General features: G+C 45.9%; 1 protein-coding gene across 3 annotated transcripts; it reads left to right on the plus strand.

Moving 5' to 3' along the window:
• The first annotated feature begins 118 nt into the window (after positions 1-118).
• Positions 119-19,585, plus strand: PGD (phosphogluconate dehydrogenase). 3 transcript variants are annotated; one of them, XM_084822252.1, is made up of 13 exons: positions 119-219; positions 4,520-4,595; positions 5,045-5,224; positions 6,350-6,415; positions 6,955-7,073; positions 9,923-9,992; positions 10,837-10,971; positions 11,647-11,836; positions 14,217-14,347; positions 14,843-14,976; positions 16,348-16,447; positions 16,857-16,979; positions 18,790-19,585. In XM_084822252.1, the coding sequence occupies exons 1-13, from the start codon at positions 212-214 to the stop codon at positions 18,814-18,816; spliced, it is 1,359 nt and encodes a 452-aa protein (XP_084678378.1). In that variant the 5' UTR covers positions 119-211; the 3' UTR covers positions 18,817-19,585. The 3 variants fall into 3 exon arrangements, with proteins under 3 accessions (XP_084678378.1, XP_084678377.1, XP_084678376.1); XM_084822251.1 differs by lacking the exon at positions 18,790-19,585 and adding an exon at positions 18,303-18,584 and having other exon boundaries at positions 119-308; XM_084822250.1 differs by lacking the exon at positions 18,790-19,585 and adding an exon at positions 18,303-18,584.
• Positions 19,586-27,338: the final 7,753 nt, after the last annotated feature.

Genomic DNA, 27,338 nt, shown 5'->3' on the forward strand with positions numbered 1-27,338 from the left:
CGAGGGGCAGGGGAAGAGAAGCTGCGCCTCTAAAGGGCGATGCGCGCGGTCCGCCCGAGCCGATCAGCCGAGCCGGGCTGGTCCCGCTCCGCGGTGGGCTGGCCTAGGCGGAGGGAGGGGCCTCGGCCTGGGCTTGCGAGCGGGGAAGGCGGTCATTGGGAGCTCCGGTCGCCTGCCCAGCTCGTAGCAGCCTCGCCAAGCCGCCGTCGCCATGGCCCAGTGAGTCGTTCGAGCCTCCGCGCATCTTGGAGAGGGGACGGGGGCTTTGGGGACGCACGGCCCGATCTCCTAGTTGGGCTTCCGCGAAAGTAAATCCCGTTCGGGGGTGGGGGTGGGGGGGGCTTACTCCCGAGTAAGCGCGCAGGAGCACAGCCTGCCCGCGCGCTCCTCTACGAGTAAATCGCCTTGATTTCGGAGTCTCTTCCTCCTCCTCCTCCTCCCGTGGCGGTTTCGTGCGTAAAATTTACGCCCCGGAGCGTAAAACCCAGCCTAAGCCCTACTTAGAGTAGACCCATTGAAATGAATGAGATTTAAATTGGTCATGACTGAGGTCTCACGACATGGGGTTGCTCTAAGTAGGGCTCGCGCTGGATTTTACCCGGAGAGTCCGGTTCATGTTTCGCACGGGTACGCGGAAGTAGATTCTGCTGGGCCTCAGGGAGCTGACCCGAGAAAGCGTTCAGTGGATCGCCAAGGCCAGTGTGCCAGCGTGGTGTAGTGGCGAGAGCGTTGGACTGGGAGCCGGGAGATCCAGCTTCTAGTCCCCACTCACTGGGTGACTTTGGGCCAGGCACAGACTCTCAGCCCAACCCACCTCACAGGGTTGTTGTTGTGAGGATAAACTGGAGAGGAGGAGGAAAATGTAAGCCGCCTTGGGTTCCTTGCGAGAGGAAAAAAGGCGGGGTATAAATGCAATAAATAAATAAAATAAATAAATATCCCTGTTTTCTGGTCAGTGGCTTTGTCTTTGGGGAGGGGTAAATCGCAACTTTCCAGCGCACGTTTACTCAGAAGTATGGCACACCCAGTACCCAAGGAGGTGTGCACAGGATCGCACCCTTTATTTAAAATAAATACAAATATTTTAAATAAAAGTACAAATGACATGCTTTGGCAATCTTGCCTTGATCTTGATCTGGAATCAAATTTATCTCTAAAAGTCCATGATAGCTGGTTTGTGCATCTCGCAGGGTGGAGGAAGAGGAAGGCAGCACTTTGTACCTGCTCAGAGGCAGCTCCATAACTAAGGCTGAGTTCTTAGAATAACCTCTATTGATTTCGGTGGGGCTTAATTCTGAATAAACATGCATAGTCTATAGTAATTCATCCTCCCCAAAATTTATTCGTCAAATGTATTCATGTAGTAATTCACGTTTTCTGGGATTGAGCCTCGGCATGGCAAATAGGTTCAGGGGCTTGCACCTGTTGTGCAAAATCACCATCTAACGATCTGGAATTGTTTCTTCTCTCAAATCAGTAGTTACTGGTTGTAGTTCCATGGTAGTGGGGGGGGGAGGCATTCTGCACATGCTCAAAGGCAGGTTTTTTTTTTGGCCCTTCACATTTTTCCTGGACTCATGTCCTGAAATGCAAACGTGTTCCAGGGGTTAACCTTTTCTTTGGAAATCAAGGCGGGTTCAGTTTGGACACTCATGTCTTTGGCTTAACATCTGCTGCACGGGAGGAGCCGGTTGTGATTAATCTGAGGGCAGCAGCTGGATCACTTTGGGAGGATGGGTGGGACAAAAATTAATTAAACAAATAAACACTGGGTCCAGAGAACACACGCCCTGGCTATTGCCTTTCTGTAGGCCTCTGCTTTGAACTCCTACTCAGCCTCAACTCTCCCATCTGCAAAATGGGGATAATAGTCCTTGCAGGATTGATAGGGATTGCAATATATGTGAATGTCTGGATGCTCTGAAGTGCCATACGGACGCTTGGTATTCTACTTCTTCTGAATAAGGGGAACTGCCACAAACTGTTGCAGTATATCCTCGGCTCCTAACAGGAGTGCTCCCCTGGGGTGCTATAAGCTGTTAGGTGCTAAAGCAAGCCAGACCTCCCTCCCGTCCCCCTGTTTTCCATCCTTTCGCAACTCACATTCTTACGGAGCATGTCCCCACTGGGCTGTTTTATTTTGGGGGAATTGACCCCTTTTGAGGGTTTTTTGGGGAGGGGTTATTTTTGTACTTCTGCAAACGTTGCAGTGCCCTAGAGCACAGTGATATCTCCCTCTTGTTTCTCAGTGGCCCCATTTTTGTCTTCTATTTCTGTCGGCACTCGGCACCCGAGTTTGCTAATAGAGGGAGTGGGAGTGATGGTTCTGGGTGACCTGCCACCTGGCGAAAACTCCCTGTGGAGTTTATGTAATGCGAGTGCTCAGCAAACAGAAATGTTCTTGTAAAGATTTAGGCTGCAATCCTTTAAAAAAAACATTTTAGGGAGTAAGCCCCGTGTAACACACTGTGTCTTACTTCTGAGTAAACATGCATAGGAGTGCGCTGTTAAGGTTTACTTCCTTTTAGATGAACAACCTTCTTTTCCAGTCAACTTTTAAAGCGTGGTGTGCTGTTTCTACCTTTAAAGTTTTTATTGCTGTATTTATATATTGCCTATTTGTATTAGTATATTTTTCTATTTTTTATCTTGTACGCGCCTTAAGAGGGTTCTACCCTTAAAGGCGGCCTAAAAATAATAAAAAAATAAATACAAAAGCAGGATCAAAGTATACTGAACTGATCCTGGTCTAAACTAATCATCTGGGGAGAATGGGGAAATCTTAAAATAAATATCTCTGTGTCGCATGTGTGTGTAATAACACACCTCCCCCCACCCCTTTGTATGCTCAGTTATGTCATGAGTGGTTTATGGCATCTACTTTGGCTTTTTACGAGAACCCCAAGATTCACTGATCAGAATCTGATGCAAAAGAAATAACTTAGAACTGAAGAATTCTGAGCCCAGGAATTTGTTTGGAGTACCAGAACTGAATATGTTAGTCTATTGGGACATAAACAACCAAGAGACTTGCAGCACCTTAAGGGATTAACAAATTTATTCTGGCATCAGAGGCTTCATCAGTTCACCAAAGCTTACAGCAAGAACACATTTGTTAGTCTTTAAGGCACTACAGGACTCTTTGTGGTTTGTGTAAATAAGGAAGGAAGGGGAGAAAGGTGGCATTGCCCAAGTGAGGGGGTGGCGTGGATGGGGAGAGGGTTGCCACAGACATGGATCCACTGTTCTAGGGACACTTGGCTGGGTTGAGTTATGCAATTCATTGTGATGCAGAAGACTGCACAGGTGTGCTGTGAAAATTGGGTTAAGCCCAGGGGTTTAATCCCCAGTCTCTGTTGCAGCCTTTGCTTTTTTGGTGGCAGTGCAAAGATTTGGTGTTTCCTTTCCTTCCCTAGTTTCCTCCTCTGCCTCCTTCTCCTCTTTGTCTTCTCTCTCTCTCTCTCTCTCTTTCTCATTCTTGTTATGCAACTGCTATGAGTTCGGGGAAGTCTTGTTGAGACACAGTGGAAGAAATAAAAAAAGGGCCTCTGCCTGCGATTTCCTCTTTGCTGCATCAGTTGCTCAATCTCTAAAGTGGGCACAGTGTTGTCTCAACTGGGTTTGGCACAGACCGGAGGCCCGGCCTGGGCAAGGGCGGATTTTTCTGTCTTTTTATTTTTGAACAGACCTCTCCCATTCCTTGTGACCAGGTTAAAGAGCCACAAACTAACTGGATTAGGTAATCCTCTTTCCTTCCCAGTTAGCCTCTCCAGCAAGATACTGGGTAGCAAGACACCCACACGCTGGCAAAAGAACCTGCTGCAACCAACGTTGCATCTTCTCTGACCTCTAAAGTCCTGAACGCTTTGCGGAAGGTGCTCTCTTGCTGGCTGCATCTCGACGTGCACAGTTTTGCCATAGTCCTTAAGGGAGACTCACCCAGCTCATTCTATATTTTTCAGTCCAAACCAATCTGTTCTCTTCCAGAATGCATGCATGAGAAAAGGGGGAGGGCCAGACCTGAAGGGAAGCTTGCTTTCTGTCTAAGCTTTATGCTCTTGAGCATCACAAGGCCTCCAGATCTGGGCACCAGGTCGGGGAAGGACATGCTGGGCTGGCTGAGGATTATGGGAGATGTAGTTCAACATATCTGGAGGGCAGATATGTTCTCCTGGGAAGGACAAATGTTCAGCATCCTGCCGTATTTGGCCTCCTGTGAAAGGAAATCTTCCACTGGGTCAGATTGGCTAGTGACTATGCCTTCAAGGGATCTTTTGTGTGTTGCTGGGGGGGGGTGCTCTCCTTGTAACTTCGCTCACTTGCTCAAGGCACGTATTCCATCAAATCTGTGCCACCCGCGAGTAAGGCAAACATGCATAGGATTCTGCCCTTAAAAATTAATAATTATCCTTTGATTTAGCAACCTTGCCTCCTCCTAAGAGGTACAAGGCCAACTACCTGGCATCATTTTCAACCAAATCCTCTTGCGAACGTCTTTTCTGTGCTGCTTCTTTTTCAGAGCAGACATCGCCTTAATCGGACTGGCTGTCATGGGCCAGAACCTCATCCTAAACATGAACGACCACGGCTTCGTGGTGAGTAAAATGGCTGATGTGAGCCGTGTGTGTGTTTCTTTTAATCGCTAAATGTTTGTTTAGCCCATACACTGTTTAAGGTGCTTTACAGGACACAGAAGCCAAACAGCCTCACTCCAGAAGTCTTGTCATTCTCTAACGCAAGTTGTAAAGCAAGGGTGTTGAACCTCAGACCTGTGGGCCAAATCTGCAGGCCAACGTATTATTTTTTTTAATGAGCTGCAATGTGTGAAAATCCTGTGTGTTCCAAACCAAGTGGTTCATTTTCAGGGGAAACGGAAAGTGCCAACGTGAATGTGCGGCCGGCTGTCTTTTGCGGGGCTTCCAAACTGGAAATAAGTTCCCTACCCCGAAAATAGAAGGGCAGATGTGGAGGCTGCGTTTCAGAAACCGCCTTGACTCTTTCCATGGCCCCCCCAGTGCAGTCTCACTCTCCTTTCCTCTTCCAGGTCTGTGCATTTAACAGAACTGTATCTAAGGTGGACGACTTTCTGGCCAAAGAAGCCAAAGGGACGAAGGTCATCGGGGCACATTCCTTGGAAGAAATGGTGTCGAAGCTGAAGAAGCCTCGGCGCGTCATCCTTCTGGTGAAGGCTGGGAGCGCTGTGGATGACTTCATCAACAAACTGGTGAGCAGACCTCTTTATGTGTGTGCGAAATGTTACTGTGCGTGGAAGCTAAGTATCTCCATGTTTCTGCCCACGACTTGCATTTGAGTCTCATTATTGGCTAAGGCTATTTAATAAGTGTGCTTCGTGCCCCCCCTAACTTCCTGGCCTGCACAGGAGCCATCACTTGCCATCTGAACCGGGCAAGTATTGGTACCCCGAAGCAAACCGTGGTTTCTGATTCTGGTTTGGACGCAAACCATGGTTTGCGGCAGCCATTAGCTTGCTGGGTTTTGTATGTCAGGGCAAACAATGGTTTACCTGAACCAGAAAGCAAGGAAGGGATTGGAGCAGGGAAAGGAGTGTGAGCAAGCCCAAAGCCTATTTGCTATGGCCAGACCGTGTGTCCCGCATGGTTTGTCAGTGGCTGCAAGAGTTCTGTCCTCCCCCCTTCCTGTTTTGGCCTGCTTTAGAGCAGGGGTGTTAAACCTCTTTCAGCCCCCAGGCCGAAATCTATTTCGGAGAAGCTCTTGGAGGCTGAGGCAAAGGGGCAGGGCCAGAATACAAAAAATACCAGCCTATTTCGGCTTCACACTCTCACTGCCAGTAACTAAGCCTTTGGGGAGGCATTTTAACCTTTAAAAATGGGGGGGAAATTTGTACAAAACTTGGGAAACCACCAAATGGTCAGTGGTCAGCAGGAAGGGGGGTGGGAGAAGAAAGCTGAGGACAACGCAGCCTGCTCTGCACCCCTTAAGTTAGCCTCCTGCCTTGGGGTGGGTGGGGGATAGAGGATATTGTACCATTGCCGTTGTTGGAGAAAGCTTCAACTACCCATCCAGTCAGGTTTTGTACGTGGAATGGGAAGGGGTGCCATCTTGTCCATTGCCTCGGGCAGCAAAATATCTTGGGCTGGCCATGCGTAATGGCTAACTGGAGGGACCTCCGTGTTCAGAGATGCTATATCTCAGTATACCAGCTGCCCTGGGAGCAGTAGGGGCAGATTTCTTTTGCCCTCATGCCCCTTTTGTGGGTTCTTGGGTGCACCTTGCCGGCCACTGTGGCAAGCATGACGTTGGGCTAGATGGTCCCTTGGTCTGGTCCAGCAGATTTGCTCTTGTGTGACTGTGCCTTTCCCGCTTACAGGTGCCCCTTCTGAGCACTGGGGATATCATCATCGACGGAGGGAATTCCGAGTACACGGACACCACGGTACGTGTGGCATTTCTTTGTACCCTAATTCTCTCCCACGGCGCTCGGAGTGGGCTTTGTGGAGGCAACATTCTCCTCACAAACAGGCCTGTGGGGTAGGTCGGGTTACTCTGAACAGTATTTATTTGCCCAAAGGCTGCTTGGGGGCGGGGGAGTCCTGCAACCGAAGGGGGATTTGAACCCCGGCCTCCATGTTCAAAGAGCCCAATGCTATCTGCTAAGCCATGTGCGAAAAATTTGGTATTGGGTGCAGAATTCCACATTCTTGGAATTTTAGCTGTCTTTAAAAACAAAACAAAAAAAAGGTAAGTCTCTAGTCCTTAAGATGGCAAAGGTTGACTTGCCAATATACGTATAATGCCTAGTAAGATTTTGGACCAAACAAGATTTCAAGTGGTTTTCCAGCTTTAATTGGTGTGGAATTCCAGTTTCTTTTTTGTATGAGATATTCTTGGCCTGCAAATGGGCCATGTGAGGTTACCTTAGCACCATAGTCTTCCATTTTGGATAATGACACTCCCTCTCTCCTTCTCACCCAGAGGCGCTGCAGGGAGCTCAAGGAGAAGGGCATCTTGTTCGTGGGGAGTGGAGTTAGTGGTGGCGAAGAAGGGGCCAGGTACGGCCCCTCGCTCATGCCAGGGGGAGCCAAAGAGGCGTGGTGAGTGTCTTGTTCTCTGCCGGACATCCTTAGGATGAGGGTCTTTTCTTTTGTCTCAGCACTGTTGGGAGCTTGAAGCATGCGGAAGATGTTGCTTCTGCAAACTGTGTTGGGGATAGGCAATTCAGTGCCCTCCAGGTGCCTTGGATACAACTCCCATCATCCCTGACTGTTGGCTGATGGTAGGTGTACGCCAAAACATCTGGAGGGCACCCGATCTATATTCTCTGACTCAGTGGTTTTAAAATTGTTTTTCGGGCTGTTTTTATACTTCCAGAAACTTATCAGGTGTTCCTTAATTAGGGTAAAATCCAACACAAGGCCTACTTAGAGTAGACTCATTAAATGAATGGAGTCATGACTAACTCATGACCAATACGCTTCTGGTCGGAATTCAAGGTGCTGGTGATGACATTTAAAGCCCTAAGCGGCGTGGGACCTCAATATTTGAGGGAGCGCCTCTCCCTATATATGCCTGCCCAAGGACTGAGATCTGTTGGAGGGGCCCTCCTCTGCATCCCACCAGTGCGAGACATACACTATAGAGGGATGAGGGCGAGGGCCTTCTCTGCTGTGGCACCCCGGTTGTGGAATGCCCTCCCTTTGGAGGCCCGATTAGCACAGACATTGGTCTCGTTTCGGTGCCAAGTAAAAACATGGCTTTTTACCAAAGCCTTTGAGGGCTAAATGAATTCCCTGAAGTAGCACACTGTTTTAACTGTTTTATTGTTTTAGATTTTAATTAGTATTAGCTTGTTTAATGGTTTAATGGGGTCACAAAGAGTCGGACACGACTGAACAACTGAACAAGAACAACAACAACTGTTTACATTTATCTGTACGCTGCCCTGAGATCTTAATGATATAGGGTGGGATACAAATGTTTTATGTAAATAAATACAAATAAATGAAATAACTAAGTCCCATTCATTTCAGTGTGTCTACTCTAAGTAGGATTTATGTTGGATTTTACCCATTGTATAAAACCCACTTGGTTTTAATTTTTGTGAACCGCCCAGAGAGCTTTGGCTATTGGGCGGTATAGAAATGACATAAATAAATAAATTGTATTCCTTTTTTGCCACCCTTGTTGTATGGCTCAGGTTTCCATCTGACCAGCAAGGTATCCATTAGGGTATCCGGGACCAAGGTTTCCACGGTGGCGGGCGGTGCGTGGAGAAAGATAAGGTGTTGCATTAGCCATTGTTAGGCCCTAGCTGTGCAGGCTTCCGAGCTACTCTGCCCCTTCTCGGAGGGTCAGCATGGCAACACAGCCCTTGTTAGACCTGGCTTCCCCCTCCTGAGTAAGAATCAGGGAATGAAGTTTTACATAAGTTTCTAGCCCTCAAGGTTGCAGCGACTGGCGTGCTGGTATATGAATAATGCCTAGTTAAATTTTGGACCGAGCAAGCTTTCAGGGGGTTTTCCAGCTCGGCTGGTGGCCCTCATAGCCATGACCCAAAGTCATCGCAACCTGTAGGGCTTCCGTAGTCGACGCTCAGGGCTTCCGTAGTCGACGCTCAGGGCTTCCTGATGCCCAGCTGCTCCACCCTGATGGAAGCAGGAGTCAGGATTGTGTGTGTGCCAGTCTTCCCCTACTTCTTGGATTAGCACAGCATTTCTGCTGCAGCCTCCTATTTTAAATGTGTGAGTGTTTACAAAGTACAAGATGGGTGGGTCTTTGCCCCAAGGGGCTTACAAACCTGACAACAACGTTTAGCCAGCAAAATTTGTAAAATGCAGTAAAGGCTTTTTTCTTTCTTTCTGGGGTAACTTTTTGCTGTTTTCTTTCTAGTTTGCCTGGCAACATCTTTGCACTCTTTTTAAGCCCTGTCTATTGATCTATGATTACTGATAGCTACCGGGGTGGGGCGCTTTAACAGAAAGGCAGGGGTTAAATGTTTTGAAATGAATAGTAAATCCTGTTCCTTGGGAGTAAGCTATCTTGAACTCAGTGGGATTTTAACTTCCAAATAAGTGTGCATAGGATTGCAGCATTGGGTTGCGTCCACATGAGTCCTTTAACCCATCCGATGGGTTGTATGCAGTGTTAATCTAACTTGCGTCCCATTCATTTCAATGGGTTTACTCTAAGCAGGACTAAAATTGGCTCCAACCCTGCATTTGCTCACTTTTTACATAGGATCCAGACAATATCTTTGCTGGCTTATTGCATTCCCGTATTTTGCTGTGCTCTCTCATCCAGACCAGATTTGTGGAGATTCTTTTTCACCTAAAAATGCAATTGCAGCACCAGTGCGGACTGGGAAAGCTCTGTGGCAGGGATACAACATTTCAGGCCTGCGGGCCAAATCCGGTTCATTTGGGGTCCACATTTGGCCCTCTGGGCTTCCTGACTGCCAATCATTTGGTGGTTTCATGCAATACTTTGCAGTCATTAGGGCTAGAACATGGGTGTGGAACCTCAGGGCCAGGGGCCAGATGTGCCCATACTGGCAGCCAAACCCCCCCCCCCCAGTGTTCCCCAAATGGCCATGCCCCCTTCTCCCAACTACTGATTCTTTGGTGGTTTCCTGGCTTTTGTGCAGTTTTTCTCTAACTCTAAAAAGTTGAAATGCCCCTCCTGAGGCTTAGTTACTGTTGGTAGGAGCGTTACATGAAAATATGCTGGTATTTTGGGCACGCCCCTTTGCCTTTAGCCCCACCCACCCCTAGAATGCAAATCTCCCCCCCTCCCCCCGAGAGCTTCTCCAAAATTGAATTTGGCCCTCAGGCCAAGAGAGGTTCTGCACCTCTGATCTATTGAGACTTATTCTCACTGTATCTTGGACATCTCTTCTGGTGCATCTTCTGGCTGGTTCCTCAAATATCCTGATCTTTCTTTGCAGGCCTCACATCAAGACGATATTTCAAAGCATCGCTGCTAAAGTAGGGACTGGGGAACCCTGTTGCGACTGGGTAAGTCGTGCCGCCGTGTTATGTGACACTCTGGGCATGCTCAAAAGTGTTGTTGCCTCTCTGGAGGATGGGGCAGAACGTATGTCTTTATGCATTCTAGGGCGTAGTCCTGGCTTTCGCAAGGTAGGCCTTGATTTGTGTTAAACCCTGAGCCAAGGTTGTTGAACCTCAGGCTGACAGACCAAATCCAACCTGCCTGGGTTTCTAATCGACCCCTCCAATGTTCCCCAGATGGCCACACCCCCTTTGCTTGACTCTACCGCCATTCTCCCAACCACCAATCCTGTCTTTTGGACAGTCCCCCCCCCCCATTCTTAAAGGTTGAACTGCCTCTTCTAAGGCGTAGCTCACCACCTAGACAGTGGTCCCCAACCTATTTGGATTGGTGTGCACATTTGGAATTTTGAGAGGGTGTCATGAGTGCTCTCACAAAATGGCTGACATGGGGGGGCTTGACCATTTATAAAATGGCTGCCATGGGGGTCATGGCTGGTCACATGGCCATTTCCCAGAAGGCAAACTGGTGAGGTTAAAAGAAAAGTAACTTGCTGAAGAAACTTCAGTACAAGACTGAGGTGAGGTCTGAACCTGAAAACACAAAACCACTGTTTTAAACTCAAATAAAGATGGCACTGGAGGGGGCAGGACTTTGCTTTGCAGCATGCCAGCATCCCAGTTAAAAATAAATAAATGTAAAAATCTTAAACGAAACTAAAATCAGGAGAGATGCCAAGAGTGTTGTCTGTGGGCACGTTGGTTGGAGTCCCCAGCTGTAGAGGAAGGGAGAAGGCGGCCCCTTTGCATTGGAGTTGCTCTCTGATTGGTTCTTTTTTCCTTCTTGCAGGTGGGCGACGAGGGGGCAGGACACTTTGTGAAGATGGTGCACAACGGGATTGAGTATGGAGACATGCAGCTGATCTGTGAGGCCTACCACCTCATGAAGGATGTGTTGAGCATGGACCACGACGAGATGGCCAAGGTGAGTCTTCTGTTTGACAGTCCTGGCGCTATGGCAGGGATGGACAGACACACACACACACACACACACACACACCCCCTCACACCCTCTTTTTTATTATAGATGTATTTAACCTGAAATGTAAATAAAAATCTATACTTTACCATTGTTAAGGAAATATCCAAGGCAGGTTAGGTTGAACAGTCAGAAATGTATTAAAGCACATCACGGCCTTGGGAGAGACTGACGAAACTGTGTCTGTCTAAAAAAAAGAAAACTGGGTGCATTTATACAGACTGAAAGTTGGAGAACAAAGAAACAAAGAACAAACACACTACACATGCTCACAAACCAATTAGTACTCAATAACAGTCTTATCAGCACAGCTGCATTATTACTCTTACTTCTTATCTTTAGGGATGAGTTACTTTAGTGGATTGGAATTCCTGCTTATGAGCAAGTTATAATTACCTTCTCATGGTCAGACACATGCACACTCTCTCAATCCCATCAGGCACCTCGTCTGAACCAAACTACTTACAAGGCCTACCTTCACACCATAAAGTACTTCCAAAAACATTGGTGGCATCCACCATTTTTAGCAGAGGCATTCTCCAGGCCTGGGAACTGGTCTGGGGCAGCTGTCAATAACCTGGTGGCTTGGACTACAACTCCCATGCTCTCCCTCGTCCCCAGGTGTTTGAGGACTGGAATAAGACAGAACTGGACTCCTTCTTGATTGAAATCACCGCCAACATCTTGAAATACCGCGATGCCGATGGCAAGCACCTGCTCCCCAAAATTAGGGATAGCGCCGGCCAGAAGGGCACGGGAAAGTGGACGGCCATCTCAGCCCTGGAGTACGGGATCCCTGTCACTCTCATTGGTAAATCACATCATTGTATATTCGCCTTGATGTGCATCGATGATCAGGCGAGCAGGAGGGCAAACCTAGAGAGCAGTCCTTGTTTCCGTGAAAGACCTGAGATGAGACACAGAAGTCCTGGGACTTGAAGCCTGTGTGTCAGTGCGTTTGTCATGCGAGCTTTGAATCTCCAAAACGGATCTCATCCACACTACTTTTCTATTTTCATTGCCAGTGGATTTCCCATGTTCTTGGGCAGCGTTTCCTCCCAGTTAAAATGAGAACATTTTAGCCCATACCAGTGGTACAGCAGATACTTTGCATGCAAAAGGTCTGCAGAATTTCCACATGAAAGGATCTTGGCTGGTAAGGCTGGGATAGAGATGGGATGGCTTGGGGGGAAAAACCTGAAAAAATGGGGCTGGGTATGGGAAATAAAAAGAAAGAAAGAAAAAAAAAAGCAACCCCCCAAAGGTTTGTGTTTTTTTGCAAAATTTTTGGGGGAAATCTTTTCCCCCCTGAAAGCTTCATCTGTTGGGTGGTAGAGAAATGTAATTCATGAAATATTTTTTTCTGGGTTTTTCCCAAGCATTCACATCTGTATTCCCAGCCTTACTAAGGAAGATCCTTGTGCAGGGAAATTCCTTTTGAACGGAAAGCAGCTGCTTGACTTCTGAACTATGGGCTGTTTTGATTTCAATATGCTGGTCCTTCTGTAACCCTTTTTTGTGCATTGCCTTCTCTTTCTTTCCAAATATCAAAGTTCCTTGAAACAGGATTCCAGCCTGGCTTGTAAGGTGATACTCCTCTTCCCGGGAAGGTGCAAACCTCCCGGCTTTGCAAGGTGAATTTTTGCAAGGTGAATTGCTGCTAGGTTGGGGTTTTTTCCCCCCACTCCTTGCATCATCAGCATGACTTGCAATTTCCCTGCCCTGAAAATGCAGAGTCATTCTTCCTTCCCTTTGCAATGCAGAAAGAAATCTGTTGGCCAAGGAGGGGCTAGTTGTGACGGTAGGAGCAGGGGAACTACATTTCTCCTGCAATGTAAAGGTATGACTCACCTGCAGGAATTTGAGAGCTTTTTCCTCTTCTGTGTCTGTTTCCCTTTTTTCCCCCTTGCTTTTTGCCACCGGCTGTTATGACTTGCAACACAATTCTGAGCATGCTGACTTGGATGCAAGTCCCATTGTGTTCAATGGGGTTGACTCCCAGGTAAATGTGCATTGGATCACAGCCTAAATTATAAACAGTTGGCTGACATATGGCAGGGCGGGACTGTAGCTCAGTGGTGGAGCCCCTGCTTTGCACACAGAGGGTCCCAGATTTGATCCCCAGTATTTCCAGGTAGGGCTGGGGAACTTCCTGCCTGAAACACTGGAAAGCCACTGCTGCCAGTCAGTGTCGACAATACTGGGCTAGATGGATGACAGGTCTGACTCTGTATAAGGCAGCTTCCTATGTTCAGAATACCTCTGTGCAAAAGGCCGTGATGAATACAAACGATGAAATAACGTCCGCCATAAACTTTAAATAGAGCAGATTTTTTTAAACACTACCAGGAAATGGTTCAATAAGAGCTGTGCAGAATACAAATTGCAGGAAGCTGATAAAGGCAAACATTACAAAATACGTGTTGTTGGATATTATCAGGTAGGGCTGGGACCAGTTTTCATGGGGTTGGTTTTCCTCCACGAGAAGGGGCAGGAGGACGTTTTTGAAAGATTGGTGCTCCTCTGGGGGTGGAAATGTTTTTCGCAGCAAAATTGCAATCCCTCCTCTTTTGGCAAAGGGCTCCGTACGTTTGGCGCTTGCATGGAGATTTGCGGGATATTGTCATGGATCACATCGTTTTATTGATGGATTTGATTTCTACACCGCCATTGCCACTTTAAAGGACACAAACTTTCTAAGGCTGCAGCCCTATCCACACTTACTTGGGAGTAAGCCATTGAACTCAATGGCACTTCCATCTGAGTACATATAGGATTGTGCTTTAGGGCTGCAATTGTGTACCTGGGAGTAAATCCCACTGAACATAGTGGGATTTACTTCTGAGTAAGCATGCATAGGACTGAACTGGAAGATCCACAAACTGTACCTTTACTCCCACAAAAGAATTGGTCCCCTGAGTTACAAATGAAGACCATTTGTCTCAATATTTCTACACCGACAGTATGCTTTTTGAGAGTTGTATAATCACAGTTGTGCATGTCCATCTCCTCCACTCTCCAGTTATGAAATTACATTTTCATGGCAGTAATTACAGTTAATTTCTGAAAAGTGAGCTTTGTTTATTCTATTTATAAGTCTTCCAGTAAACTAGGTACACATGGCAGAGTCTCTCTCTTGCAGTCTCTCCAGCTTAGCAGTCTGTGATGTTCAATTCTTCTTTTATTCAAAGGAGAGGCTGTTTTTGCTCGATGCTTGTCTTCCCTCAAGGATGAAAGAGTACAAGCCAGCAAGCTGCTTAGTGGACCCAAAGTTGGTCAGTATAATGGGAATAAAGCAGCATTTCTGGAGGACATTCGCAAAGTGAGTTTGGTGTTTCCTGCGTCTGTCTGTGTTTGGAATTGGCACTTTTGTGTTCTATTTTTTTTTCAAAATGGCGCCAGCAAAGTCACCTATTGTTGCCTGAGGCCCAGATTCTAAAGCTGCCCTTTGGGGTCAAGGGGTTAGCAGCAGTGGCTCCAGGATTTGGGTTTTCCTTGGTCAAGACACACCCTGTGAGTTCCCTTAATCTGGAACTAGTGAGGTGCGCAAGCCAAGAATCCTCTCATGCTGCCTTTGACTGCAGCCTTGGGTCCCCAGATGTTGTTGGACTCAGCATTGTTGGATCCCAGTGGTTAGGGATTATGAGAATTGGGAAAGGTTGTTCTGGAATATTCTGTGAGAACGGATTACTCTGTTTCGGGTGGAAGGGTCCTCTTCCAGTCTTGGGCGGCCCAGCAAATGCCTGACTTCACCACCTTCTGGAGCTGGCCTTGGCTAAAACCTTTTCTAAACGCTGACTCTCGGCTTCCTTTGTAGGCCCTCTATGCTTCCAAGATAATTTCCTATGCACAAGGGTTCATGCTGCTGAGGCAAGCCGCCAAAGAGTTTGGATGGACGCTGAATTATGGCGCCATTGCCCTGATGTGGCGGGGAGGTTGCATCATCCGAAGGTGAGCAAGATGGAAGAATCTGATTGGATCAGGGGCTGCTAATGCCGGGGGGTGATCCTCTCAGCTTGGAGTTCAGCCTGCCTGACCAATTCAGAAACCATGAATCGCTGAAGTCAGAGCTGTGTGTATACCTCAGTTTTGCAGGCATGCAGAAAAAAAAAAACATTTTAGAATGCAGGAGAGCAGGGATGGGAAACACGTGGCCCTCCAGATAGGGTTGGACTACAACTCCCATTAACCCTCTTCAGCCCCCTTCCTTCCTTCCTCCTCTGAAGCAGTGTCACTAGACAGGCAAAAAGGCCTGTCTAGTGAAAAATGCAGGGCTGGAGGACAGAGAAGTGAAGATCACTTCCGCCGTTTCTCCCGCTCTGCATTGGGTGATCAGAAGGCCTTGAGTTCGGGGGCTTCCGATCATTGAGAGCACAGTTGTGGGATTGCACCCTAAATGTCTTAAAGTGAATTATGTTAAAGAATATTTTTGTACCCATAAGGTCTAGAACCTTGAAAAAAATGAAAGTAAGTAAAGTTTCCCATCCCTGCAATAGAGGACACAGAACTTATCTTCCTGAGAATCTTGTTTTCTTTGATTTTTCATTCAAGGTTCTAGACCTTGAAATACATTTATATCCCACCTTTCCTAAACAGTTCAAGGCGACTAATGAAGAAATAAATATATAATACAATAATATATTGTATGATAGTGTATAAAACAATGTGGCCGATGTCGCCACAAGATATCTCAGAAGGCTGGGGTTGGCTGCTGAATAATATTTTCAGTTATTTGAAGTGGAGTTAAGTGCCCTGTAAAGCTCCCCATGCCTAGCAAAACCAGAATTACATTTTATTATTATTTTAATAATACACACAGCCCTGGGCCCCTGGTTATAAACCTGAAAAAATCCAGGTTCTCTAAGCACCTGCACATTTCATGTTGTTGTGTAGGGATCATGGTGGTCATTTAATTTAAAGAAATTGTTGTCAGTTAATCATGCAAGTTTTGATTGCTTAAATCTGCATAACTTCACATACATATAGAGCTATAGTTCTGAAGAAGAGGACAGCATTCATTGATTTTTCGGTGGTGATATGTATCCATTAGCACTGAAGAGTACATTTATATATGACAACTACATGATGCTTTAGAGGTGGCAACTCTACATACTTACCTGGGAGTAAGCCCTGTTGAACATAGTGGGACTTGTTTCCAAGTATACATAGAATTATACTGTTAGTTCAGATTTGGGAACCTGTTCCCAAAGGACATGGAGTGCCTCTTGATTATGATGTCTTAAGTCCAGAGGCCTTTGGGGTTCTGGGGTATCTACCCCATTTATAACTTCTAAAGGCTACTTTTGTATATCTTCTGTATAGCGTGTTCCTGGGGAAAATCAAAGAAGCATTTGACCGCAACCCTGACCTCCAAAACCTACTGTTGGACAACTTTTTTAAGACAGCGATGGAAAACAGTCAGGTGCGTAACCCAGGGAGAAGCAACAAAAAGAGAAATCATATGTGCAAATAACAATCTCAGTTCTCTGAATGCTGTTGCTTATGTAGCCAAAATGGCACAATCCATGCCCAAGAGGGAGTTGTTGGCAGGTTTGGGTGAACGAGGTTTGCAGAAGTACAAAAAAATACTTCAGTTAGTTATTTGCAGGTATTTTTCAATTGCTTACATTAAAAAGAAAATTTTGAAGCGGTATACAACCAATACAGTATAAAACCACAATAAAATTTCATTTTTGTAATGCCCGATAGTCAAAGCTCTCTGATGTTTTTGATATTTCTATATCAAATATTATATTGATATTTCAAGGAAGGGGTAGGTGGCTGCATACCACTTTAAGAAGGTAACTCGTTCTTCTCTGTCCTTCCGTAAGGACTCATGGCGACGTGCTGTTAGCACAGGGGTCCAGGAGGGCATCCCCATGCCGTGCTTCACCACTGCACTCTCTTTCTATGATGGCTACAGGCATGGCACTCTGCCAGCTAACCTGATTCAGGTAAGCAAGTTTGCCAGTGGCACAGGGGCAGAGGCTGATCTGAAACTTGTCCTACCATTTCCCCCGCCTCCATTCTCCTGTTCTGTCCCCAGCAGTGTCGATGGTCCCACCTCTCCCTCTCTCTCTCTCTCTCTTTGAGCCAGTTCATACAGCATGACTGTTCGAGGGTTGCTTAAACCATGGGTAGTCGCAAACGAGCTCCCACCTGCTCATCTACTTCTGCTTCGCTAAGCAACCCAGGTTTGTTCAAATTCTGGGTTGTTTCCCCCTCAACACCCAGGGTGCCGGGTTCGGATGTTCCTGGGTTGTTTAAGGAAAGCGGAAGCAGCAAGCAGGCAGTAGCCAGCTCATTTGTTCCCACTCATTCACGACTACCCATGTTTTAATTAACCCATGAGTAGTCATGACCCCTGAATTGTCTCTCTCTCCCCCTTCTAAGTCCATCCTCAAAATACACCTTTTCTTTGTGGCCTTTGGCTTAACTGCTTAATCCTCATTCCAAATATTACCCAAGTTTTCCAATCAGTGTAACTTCATTTGCACATAATCATCCCCTCCTTGCCTTCCTTCTGTTGTTATTTTCCCCATCATCTGTTTTGGACTGCAAGCTCCATGCGGGCAGGGACCTGTCAATTTTTCCTGTTTAAGGTGCCGTGTACCCTGATGGTGCTCTATTATCATCATCATCATATTTTTGTTTTATTATTATTTATTTATTATAAAATTTATAAACCACTCCACATTGAGAGATATTGGAGTGTACAATAAATTAAAATACCAATTACAGTAAAAGCAAATAGATCAATACAATAGTGGCTAGAATATGATTATTACTACTGCTACTACTACTCTGGGAAAAACAGACCATTGGAAAAATTCTCCTTGGTTTTACAAAAGCTGGATGCAGCAAATGACCAGAGAGAAACAATGCTCAGAAGTGCCTAAATTTATAAAGGCTTGATGTGTTTCAGAAAACGTTTGATTTAAGTAATGTGAGAGCTCAGGAGTTTATTTTTGCAGGTTGCCATCTGCCCTTGAGGAAGGAAACTTTGTTGTCTAAAATGCGTTGTGCTGTAAAGATTTAGGCACTTCTGTTTCTCTTGGTGACTTGCTTTCCTCCTTAGTTTTAACAACACCATGAGAGGTTGTAAAGGCATTTGGTCTGACCGGTCAAACCAAATCTTTGGCTCTCTCCAACTGAGCTACAAGTGAATATCAGCTGTGTTATTTTGAAGAAAGGGGATTATGTTTGAGGGCATCTTGAATCTGTTATTTTGGCAGTCTTGATGGTTAATGTCGCTATGTGTATGCAATCTCTCATAGGCTCAGCGTGATTATTTTGGTGCCCATACCTACGAACTGTTGTCGAAACCGGGCGAATTCATCCACACCAATTGGACGGGACATGGGGGGACTGTTTCCTCTTCATCATATAATGCCTAGAACCTGGAAGTGGAAAATACTGTGGAGCTGAGACATTCCTTTTTTGGTGGTTATTCTCTGTACCTACGGCACTTTCGTAGATGTCGACATTTGGGATTTTTTTTGTAACAGAATTGTTATCATGTCTTGTGAGAGAGCCAAAATTAAAAAAAACAAAACCCTTATTTCAGAATGTATTCTTCATTGCAACAACCAAAGCTCATTGCAGTTCCCTCTAGGAGCAAAGATTTAATTTCTGAAATAACGTGTGTTTGAAAGGACAAGAATAGGGATTTCTTGTAAAAGAAATTGTTGTTGTTTGTTGTTCAGTTCTCTATAGAAAGCAATTATAGGTTACTTCTTATTCTTTTTTTTTTGCCCAAATCAGCGCATACACAGCAAAAACCAAGGCTGAAAGTTCCAATCTGGCTGTACCCCCAGAAACAGGCAACAGCCAGTATGGCTGTGCTGTGACATCAGATGTGCCTGTCTTTCTTTGATGCCTGGATGGTGAGCATGAAGAGTGAAGCTTCCTGTAATGATATGACCAAAACCAACTATGATTTACAAAATCCAGGAGGTATGAATGGTGTATAGTGGAGTAGGTGACCTTTTTGGGCCATGGGCACATTTCGCCATTTGAGAAACCACCCCGGGCCCAAAATGGCTGCCATGGGAGGCATGGCAAAGGAGAAGGAACCTGCCCAAAAAACTGAGTACAAGGCAAACGTAGGGTCTGAGCCCCACCACGCTAAAGAAGTCCCTTGAGCCCACAGTTTTCAGCAGAAGCAGCAACCTATTTCACAGCAATCCCGGCTGCCAGTAAGAAAAGGTGTTAATTTAAAAAATACAAATAATTGGGAGGTTTAGGCCACCTTGATGGGCACCGAGAAAGGTGTCCTGGGTGCATTGGTATGTATGGGCACCATGCTGCCTACCCCTGTTTTATAGTGCTATTGTCCATGAGCAGAACGAAATGTACATTTAATGAGCTTCCGTCGTGCATTAAAAACATGGTTGTTCAGGCAGGCATTTGGGGTGGGTTAGGGTATTTTAAAAAAAATGTTTATGGTAAAATTTTATTGTTTTAAATTGTTTTATGGTGGGTTGTACATCGCCCAGAGTGGCTGGGTGACCAGTCAGATGGGCGATTAATAAATTTAATAAATAAATAAATACACCAGACAAATTATTTGTGCATGATCCTACAGAATAGAAGTGACGGGAAGCATGGGCAGATGCTGTGGGAAAAGTAGTTCTGTAAGAAATTCCATGGTATTTGTGTCTGGACCGTTTCAACGTTAGTACAGGTAAAATATAAAACATTTATTCTCCATTTTTGTTATTTTCATGCATTTTAAAAAAACATTGTCTCCCCTTTTTAAAAAAGGGGTGATTGCACGGAGGAGGTGGGGGAACGAACAGTGGCTACTGAGTGCCCCCCACCCTCTTTGGCTTTAGCCCTGGAAATAGCTGAGAAGGGCTTGTGTCAGGCATGACAAAATGCCCCCCCTCCCCCAAGGGAAAGAGAAAGAAAAGTTTTCTAAAATAAAAGAGCAACTTTTATATTTGAATGGCGGAAGTGTGGCATAGTGGTTCGAGTGTTGGACTGGGACTTGGGAGGTCTGGGTTCTAGTGGCCACTCGGCCATGACTTTGGACCAGTCACTAATTCCCAGCCTAACCTACCTCACAGCGTTGTTCTGAGGACAAAAAGGAGAAGAGGAGGAGGATTATGTAAGCCACCTTGGGCTCCTTGGAAGCCAAAAGGCAGGATGTAAATGTAATAATGAAAAAATATGGTATAACTCATGTGTCTGAAGTAGATTAGTCCTGTTCCCCACACAGCCCGCATCTCTTAGCAGCAGTCGTGTGACTGCTATCTGAGTGGCCTCCTAAATTTTGCGCTTTTTTAACCTCAGAACTGCTAGGCCTCAATGCTATAATCAAAATAATTTTCCAATAGAGTTTCCAAACACAAACATTACTCCTTGCATCACGGTGCCGCGGGTCTTTCTGTAATGAAGGGACGGCTGCTATTAGTCTTGGAAAATAATGAACAATTGGAGGAGACAGGATAATTGCTTTTTATCATGACATCTATATCTATATCTGTCTTATCTATATATATATATTGTTGACCATTTGAAGCCTTGTAGATAAAGAGTGGCATCTAGTGGCCAGATTAGATATTTTGCAGCAAAAATAGTGATCAGTTTGGCTTTTAAGAGCACAATGCTATGCATGATTAGACAGGAAAAAGTCCTGCAACTTCCAGCATTCCCCAGCATGGCTGCTTGGGGAATGCTGGGAGTTGTAAGACATTTTCTGTCTAAACATGCATAGGATTGTGCCCGAAGTGCTATTACCAACCATGTTGTTTTGGGATAAGGTTGGAGTTCAAATCTAGATAAAAGAGGCACCCTATAATAAGTGACAAACACATCTCCATAGTAGTCCCACTGAATAAGACATTGACCTCATTGTGTATGCCTCTCAGCCTTTATCGGAAAGGTGTTGTTGTTGTTGTTCAGTCATGTCCAACTCTTCGTGATCCCATGGACTATAGCACGCCAGGCCTTCCTGTCCTCCGCTCTCTCCCGGAGCGTGCTCAAGTCCATATTCATTGCATCAGTGATGCTATCTAGCCATCTCATCCTCTGCCGTCTCCTTCTCCTTTTGCCTTCAGTCTTTCCCAGCATCAGGGTCTTTTCCAGAGAGTTTTTTCTTCACATTAGGTGGCCAAAATATTTGAGCTTCAGCTTCAGTATCTGTCCTTCCAATGAGCAGTCAGGGTTGATTTCCTTTAGGAAGGACTGATTTGACCTCCTTGCAGTCCAGGGGACTCATAAGAGTCTTCTCCAGCACCACAGTTCGAAAGCATCAGTTCTCCTGCGCTCAGCCTTCCTTATAGTCCAGCTCTCACAGCCATACGTTGCTACTGGGAAAACCATAGCTTTGATTAGACGGACCTTTGTTGGCAAGGTGATGTCTCTGCTTCTTACTACGCTGTCTAGGTTTGCCATAGCTTTCCTCCCAAGGAGCAAGCGTCTTTTAATTTCATGGCTACAGTCACCGTCTGTGGTGATCTTGGAGCCGAAGAAAATAAAATCTGTCACTGCTTCCATTTCTTCCCCTTCCATATGCCAGGAAGTGATGGGGCCAGATGCCATGATCTTAGTTTTTTTAATGTTGAGTTTCAAACCAGCTTTTGCACTCTCCACTTTCACCCTCAACAAGAGGCTCTTTAGATCCTCTTCACTTTCTGCCATTAGGGTGGTATCATCTGCGTATCTGAGGTTGTTGATAATTCTCCCAGCAGTCTTAATTCCGACCTGTGATTCATCCAACCCGGCGTTTCTCATGATGTACTCTGCATATAAGTTAAATAAGCAGGGCGACAATATGCAGCCTTGTTGTACTCCTTTCCAATTTTGAACCAATCGGTTGTTCCATGTCTGGTTCTTACTGTTGCTTCTTGACCCTCGTATAGGTTTCTCAAGAGACAGGTAAGGTGGTCTGGTACCCCCATCTCTTTCAGAATTTGCCACAGTTTGTTGTGATCCACACAATCAAAGGCTTTAGCGTAGTCAATGAAGCAGAAATAGACGTTTTTCTGGAATTCTCTTGCTTTCTCCATGATCCAGCGAAAGTTGGTAATTTGATCTCTAGTTCCTCTGCCTCTTCGAAATCCGGCTTGTACTTCCAGTAGTTCTTGGTTCGCGTACTGCTGAAGCCTAGCTTGTAGGATTTTGAGCATCACCTTGCTGGCATGTGAAATGAGTGCAATTGTACGATAGTTTGAACACTCTTTGGCGTTGTCCTTCTTTGGAATTGGAATGTAAACCGACCTTTTCCAGTCTTGTGGCCACTGTTGAGTGTTCCAAATTTGTTGGCATATTGAGTGCAGCACTTTAACAGCATCATCTTTTAGGATTTTAAATAGCTCAGCTGGAATACTGTCATCTCCGCTAGCTTTGTTGTTACTAATGCTTCCTAAGGCCCACTTGACTTCACTCTCGAGGATGTCCGGCTCAAGTTCAGTGACCGCACTCTCATGGCTATCAGGGACATTCAGATCTTTCCTGTATAGTTCTTCTGTGTATTCTTTCCACCTCTTCTGAATCTCATCTGCTTCTGTTAGGTCCCTGCCTTATTTGTCCTTTATTATGCCAGTGTGGTGTAGTGGCAAGAGTGTTGGACTGGGAGCTGGGAGATCCGGGTTCTAGTCCCCACTCGGCCATGGAAGCTCACTGGGTGACTTTGGGCCAGTCACACACTCTCAGCCCAACCTACCTCACAGGGTTGTTGTTGTGAGGATAAAATGGAGAGGAGGAGGATCATGTAAGCCGCCTTGAGTGCCTTGCAAGAGGAAAAAAGGCGGGATATAAATGCAATAATAAAAAATATGCCCGTCTTTGCACAAAACGTTCCCTTGAGATCTCCGATTTTCTTGAAGAGATCTCTAGTCTTTCCCATTCTGTTGTTTTCCTCGATTTCTTTGCATTGTTCATTGAAGAAGGCCTTCTTGTCTCTCCTTGCTATTCTCTGGAACTCTGCATTCAGTTGGATATATCTTCCCCTTTCTCCCTTGCTTTTCGCTTCCCTTCTTTCGTGAGCTACTTGTAAAGCCTCATCAGACAGCCACTTTGCTTTCTTGCATTTCTTTTTCTTTGGGACGGATTTCGTTGCTGCCTCCTGAACAATGTTACGGACCTCCGTCCATAGTTCCTCAGGCACTCTATCAGGTCTAATCCCTTAAATCTATTCGTCACCTCCACTGTATATTCATAAGGGATATGATTTAGGTCATACCTGAATGGTTTAGTGGTTTTCCCTACGTTCTTCAATTTAAACCAAAATTTTGCAACAAGAAGCTCATGATCTGAGCTCCAGGTCTTGTTTTGACTGACTGTATAGAGCTTCTCCATCTTTGGCTGCAAAGTACATAATCAATCTGATTTCGATATTGACCATCTGGTGATGTCCATGTGTAGAGTTGCCTCTTGTGCTGTTGGAAAAGAGTGTTTGCTATGATCAGCGTGTTCTCTTGGCAAAACTCTATTAGCCTTTGTCCTGCTTCATTTTGTACACCAAGGCCATGCTTGCCTGTTATCCCGGTGATTTCTTGAATTCCTACTTTAGCATTCCAATCCCCTATGATGAAGAGGACATCTTTTTTTGGTGTTAGTTCTAGGTGTTGTAGGTCTTCATAGAACCGATCAACCTCAGCTTCTTCGGCATCAGTGGTTGGGGCATAGACTTGAATTAATGTGATGTTGAATGGTTTGCCTTGGATTTGTACTGAGATCATTCTATTGTTTTTGTGATTGTACCCCAGTACTGCTTTTCCCACCCTTTTGTTGACTATGAGTGCTACTCCATTTCTTCTAAGGGATTCTTGCCCACAGTAGTAGATATGATGGTCACCTGAATTAAATTCACCCATGCCTGTCCATTTTAGTTCGCTGATTCCCAAGATGTCGATGTTCAATCTTGCCATCTCATGTTTGACCACCTCCAGCTTACCTTGATTCATTGATCTGACATTCCAGGTTCCTAAACAATATTGTTCTTTACAGCATCGGATTTTCTTTTCACCACCAGACACATCCACAGCTGAGTGTCCTTTCGGCTTTGGCCCAACCGCTTCACTCTTTCTGGCGCTGCTTGGGAATACCCTCTGCTCTTCCCCAGTAGTATATTGGACACCTTCCGACCAGAGGGGCTCATCTTCCGGCGTCATCTCCTTTACCCTTGTGATACGTTCCATGGGGTTTTCTTGGCAGGAATACTGGTGTGGGTTGCCATTTCCTTCTCCAGTGGACCACATTTTGTCAGAACTCTCTGCCATGACCTGTCAGTCCTGGGTGGCCCTGCACGGCATAGCTTATGGCTTCACTGAGTTACGCAAGCCCCTTCACCACAACAAGGCAGTGATCCATGAAGGGGATGGGAAAGGTACACAGCCCATAATAACCCCCCTCCCTATTCATACCACCCCTATTGGATAATTGCCCCACACAGCACCAAAGTAACAGGCAGGTACCTCTCAGTTGTTCAAAGAGATGGGAGTACCAGACCACCTTACCTGTGTCCTGAGAAACCTGTACGAGGGTCAAGAAGCAACAGTAAGAACCGGACATGGAACAACCAATTGGTTCAAAATTGGGAAAGGAGTACGACAAGGCTGTATATTGTCGCCCTGCTTATTTAATTTATATGCAGAGTACATCATGAGAAACGCCGGGCTGGATGAATCACAGGTCTCATCAATCTCATCAACAACCTCAGATACACAGACGATATCGCCCTAATGGCAGAAAGCGAAGAGGATCTAAAGAGCCTCTTACTGAGGGTGAAAGTGGAGAGCGCAAAAGCTGGTTTGAAACTCAACATTAAAAAAACTAAGATCATGGCATCTGGCCCCATCACTTCCTGGCATATAGAAGGGGAAGAAATGGAAGCAGTGACAGATTTTACTTTCTTGGGCTCCAAGATCACCGCAGACGGTGACTGTAGCCATGAAATTAAAAGACGCTTGCTCCTTGGGAGGAAAGCTATGGCAAACCTAGACAGCATAGTAAGAAGCAGAGACATCACCTTGCCAACAAAGGTCCGTCTAATCAAAGCTATGGTTTTCCCAGTAGCAACGTATGGCTGCGAGATCTGGTCTATAAGGAAGGCTGAGCACCGAAGAATTGATGCTTTCGAACTGTGGTGCTGGAGAAGACTCTTACGAGTCCCCTGGACTGCAAGGAGGTCAGATCAGTCCATCCTAAAGGAAATCACCCCTGACTGCTCATTGGAAGAACAGATCCTGAAGCTGAAATATTTTGGCCACCTAACGCGAAGAGAAAAACCCCTGGAAAAGCCCCTGATGCTGGGAAAGACTGAAGGCAAAAGGAGAAGGGGACAGCAGAGGACGAGATGGCTGGATAGCATCACCGATGCAATGAATATGAACTTGAGCACGCTCCGGGAGAGAGCGGAGGACGGGAAGGCCTGGCGTGCTATGGACCATGGGGTCACGAAGAGTCGGGCACGATTGAACGACTGAACAACAACCTCTCAGTCCACCCCCACCCCTCGGTTCCATATTATCTATATATAGGGTTGGATGCAGAATTACTCATACTTAAGTCGACTTGTTGAAACAATGGGGCTTAGGTTAGACTGACTTGAGTTCCACTGATTTCAATGGGTCCACTCTTAAATATGGCCAAGTCTGGATCCAGCCATATTTACACAGATTAACTTAAGCCCCATTAATTTCAATGGGTCTGCTCTAAGTACGACTAAGCATAGATCCAATGTACTCTTGAATTGGCTGTTTTTATTTCATTTTATTAATTGATGGCATTAGCTGTTTTGCTTTACTAATTTAATGTTCGTTCTGCTCCCCCTCCCCTTTATCCTCACAACAGCCGTGTGAGGCAGGTTTGGCCGCAAGACTAGTCCTCCCCTCCCCTGGCAATATCACAGACACAAGCACCCCAGAAAGAGATTCATCTTTTCAATTTAGTCTTTTAAAATGTGTAGGTTTTTTTTAATGTGCTGTTTTGTTTTTACTGTTGCAAAGTTTTATTGTTTTAAATTGTTGTGCACTGCCATGGCTTTTTAGCAAATAGGAAAGGAAAGGTTCCTTCTGTGCAAGCACTGGGTCTTTACTGACCCGTTTTCATGGGAAGGCAGATTTAAATGCTAGTAGTAAATAAACGTGCATAGGATTGCACCCTTAAGACAGAAAAGAAAGCCCTACTGGCTGGGGCATGCTGGGAGTTCCAGGGCTTTTCTCTCTCTAAATATGCATAGGATTGCACCCTAAAATAAACAGACATCCCCATCACACCCTGTATCACTTTCCCACCTCAGATACTAATAATAATAGGCAGGATCAGAGGTGGGGAAGTAAAACAATAATACCACCTTCCCACCTCAGATCCCAGTAATAATATTAGGTGGGATGATGATGATGATAATAAAAAATAGGTGGGATTTGAAGTGAGGAGGGAATAATAATTGGGATCTGAGGAGGGGAAGCAAAATAATAATCACAGTAATACCAAATCACTTTCCCACCTCAAATCCTATTAAGTAGGATTTGAGGTGGGGAAATAAAATAGTAACAACAATAATAAATCACTTTCCCACCTCAGATAATAATAATAATAACACCAACAACAACAACAGGTGGGATTCATGGTGGGGAGGTGAAATAATACTAACAATGGGTGGGACCCGAGGCGGGGAGGTGAAATAATACTAACAATGGGTGGGACCCGAGGCGGGGAGGTGAAATAATACTAACAATGGGTGGGACCCGAGGCGGGGAGGTGAAATAATACTAACAATGGGTGGGACCCGAGGCGGGGAGGTGAAATAATACTAACAATGGGTGGGACCCGAGGCGGGGAGGTGAAATAATACTAACAATGGGTGGGACCCGAGGCGGGGAGGTGAAATAATACTAACAATGGGTGGGACCCGAGGCGGGGAGGTGAAATAATACTAACAATGGGTGGGATTTGAGGCGGGGAGGTGAAATAATACTAACAATGGGTGGGATTTGAGGCGGGGAGGTGAAATAATACTAACAATGGGTGGGATTTGAGGCGGGGAGGTGAAATAATACTAACAATGGGTGGGATTTGAGGCGGGGAGGTGAAATAATACTAACAATGGGTGGGATTTGAGGCGGGGAGGTGAAATAATACTAACAATGGGTGGGATTTGAGGCGGGGAGGTGAGCTAGGAATTCCCATCTCGAGCCCCCCACAGCGTCAGGGGGCGGACAGGGCCCCCCGCGACTGAGCCACGAGCCGCCCTCCCCGCGCGCATCGCTCTCGTGCCCCGCCCCGCCTCGCCCCGCCCCGCCCCGCCCCGCCCTCAGAGCCGCCGCGGCCGCCCTCGTCCTCGTCCTCGCGCGAGGCGAGGC

This window comes from Heloderma suspectum, chromosome 15 (genome assembly GCF_057233095.1).
Source record: "Heloderma suspectum isolate Gila_16-S chromosome 15, 16-S_ref, whole genome shotgun sequence".
Classification (NCBI taxonomy): domain Eukaryota; kingdom Metazoa; phylum Chordata; class Lepidosauria; order Squamata; family Helodermatidae; genus Heloderma; species Heloderma suspectum.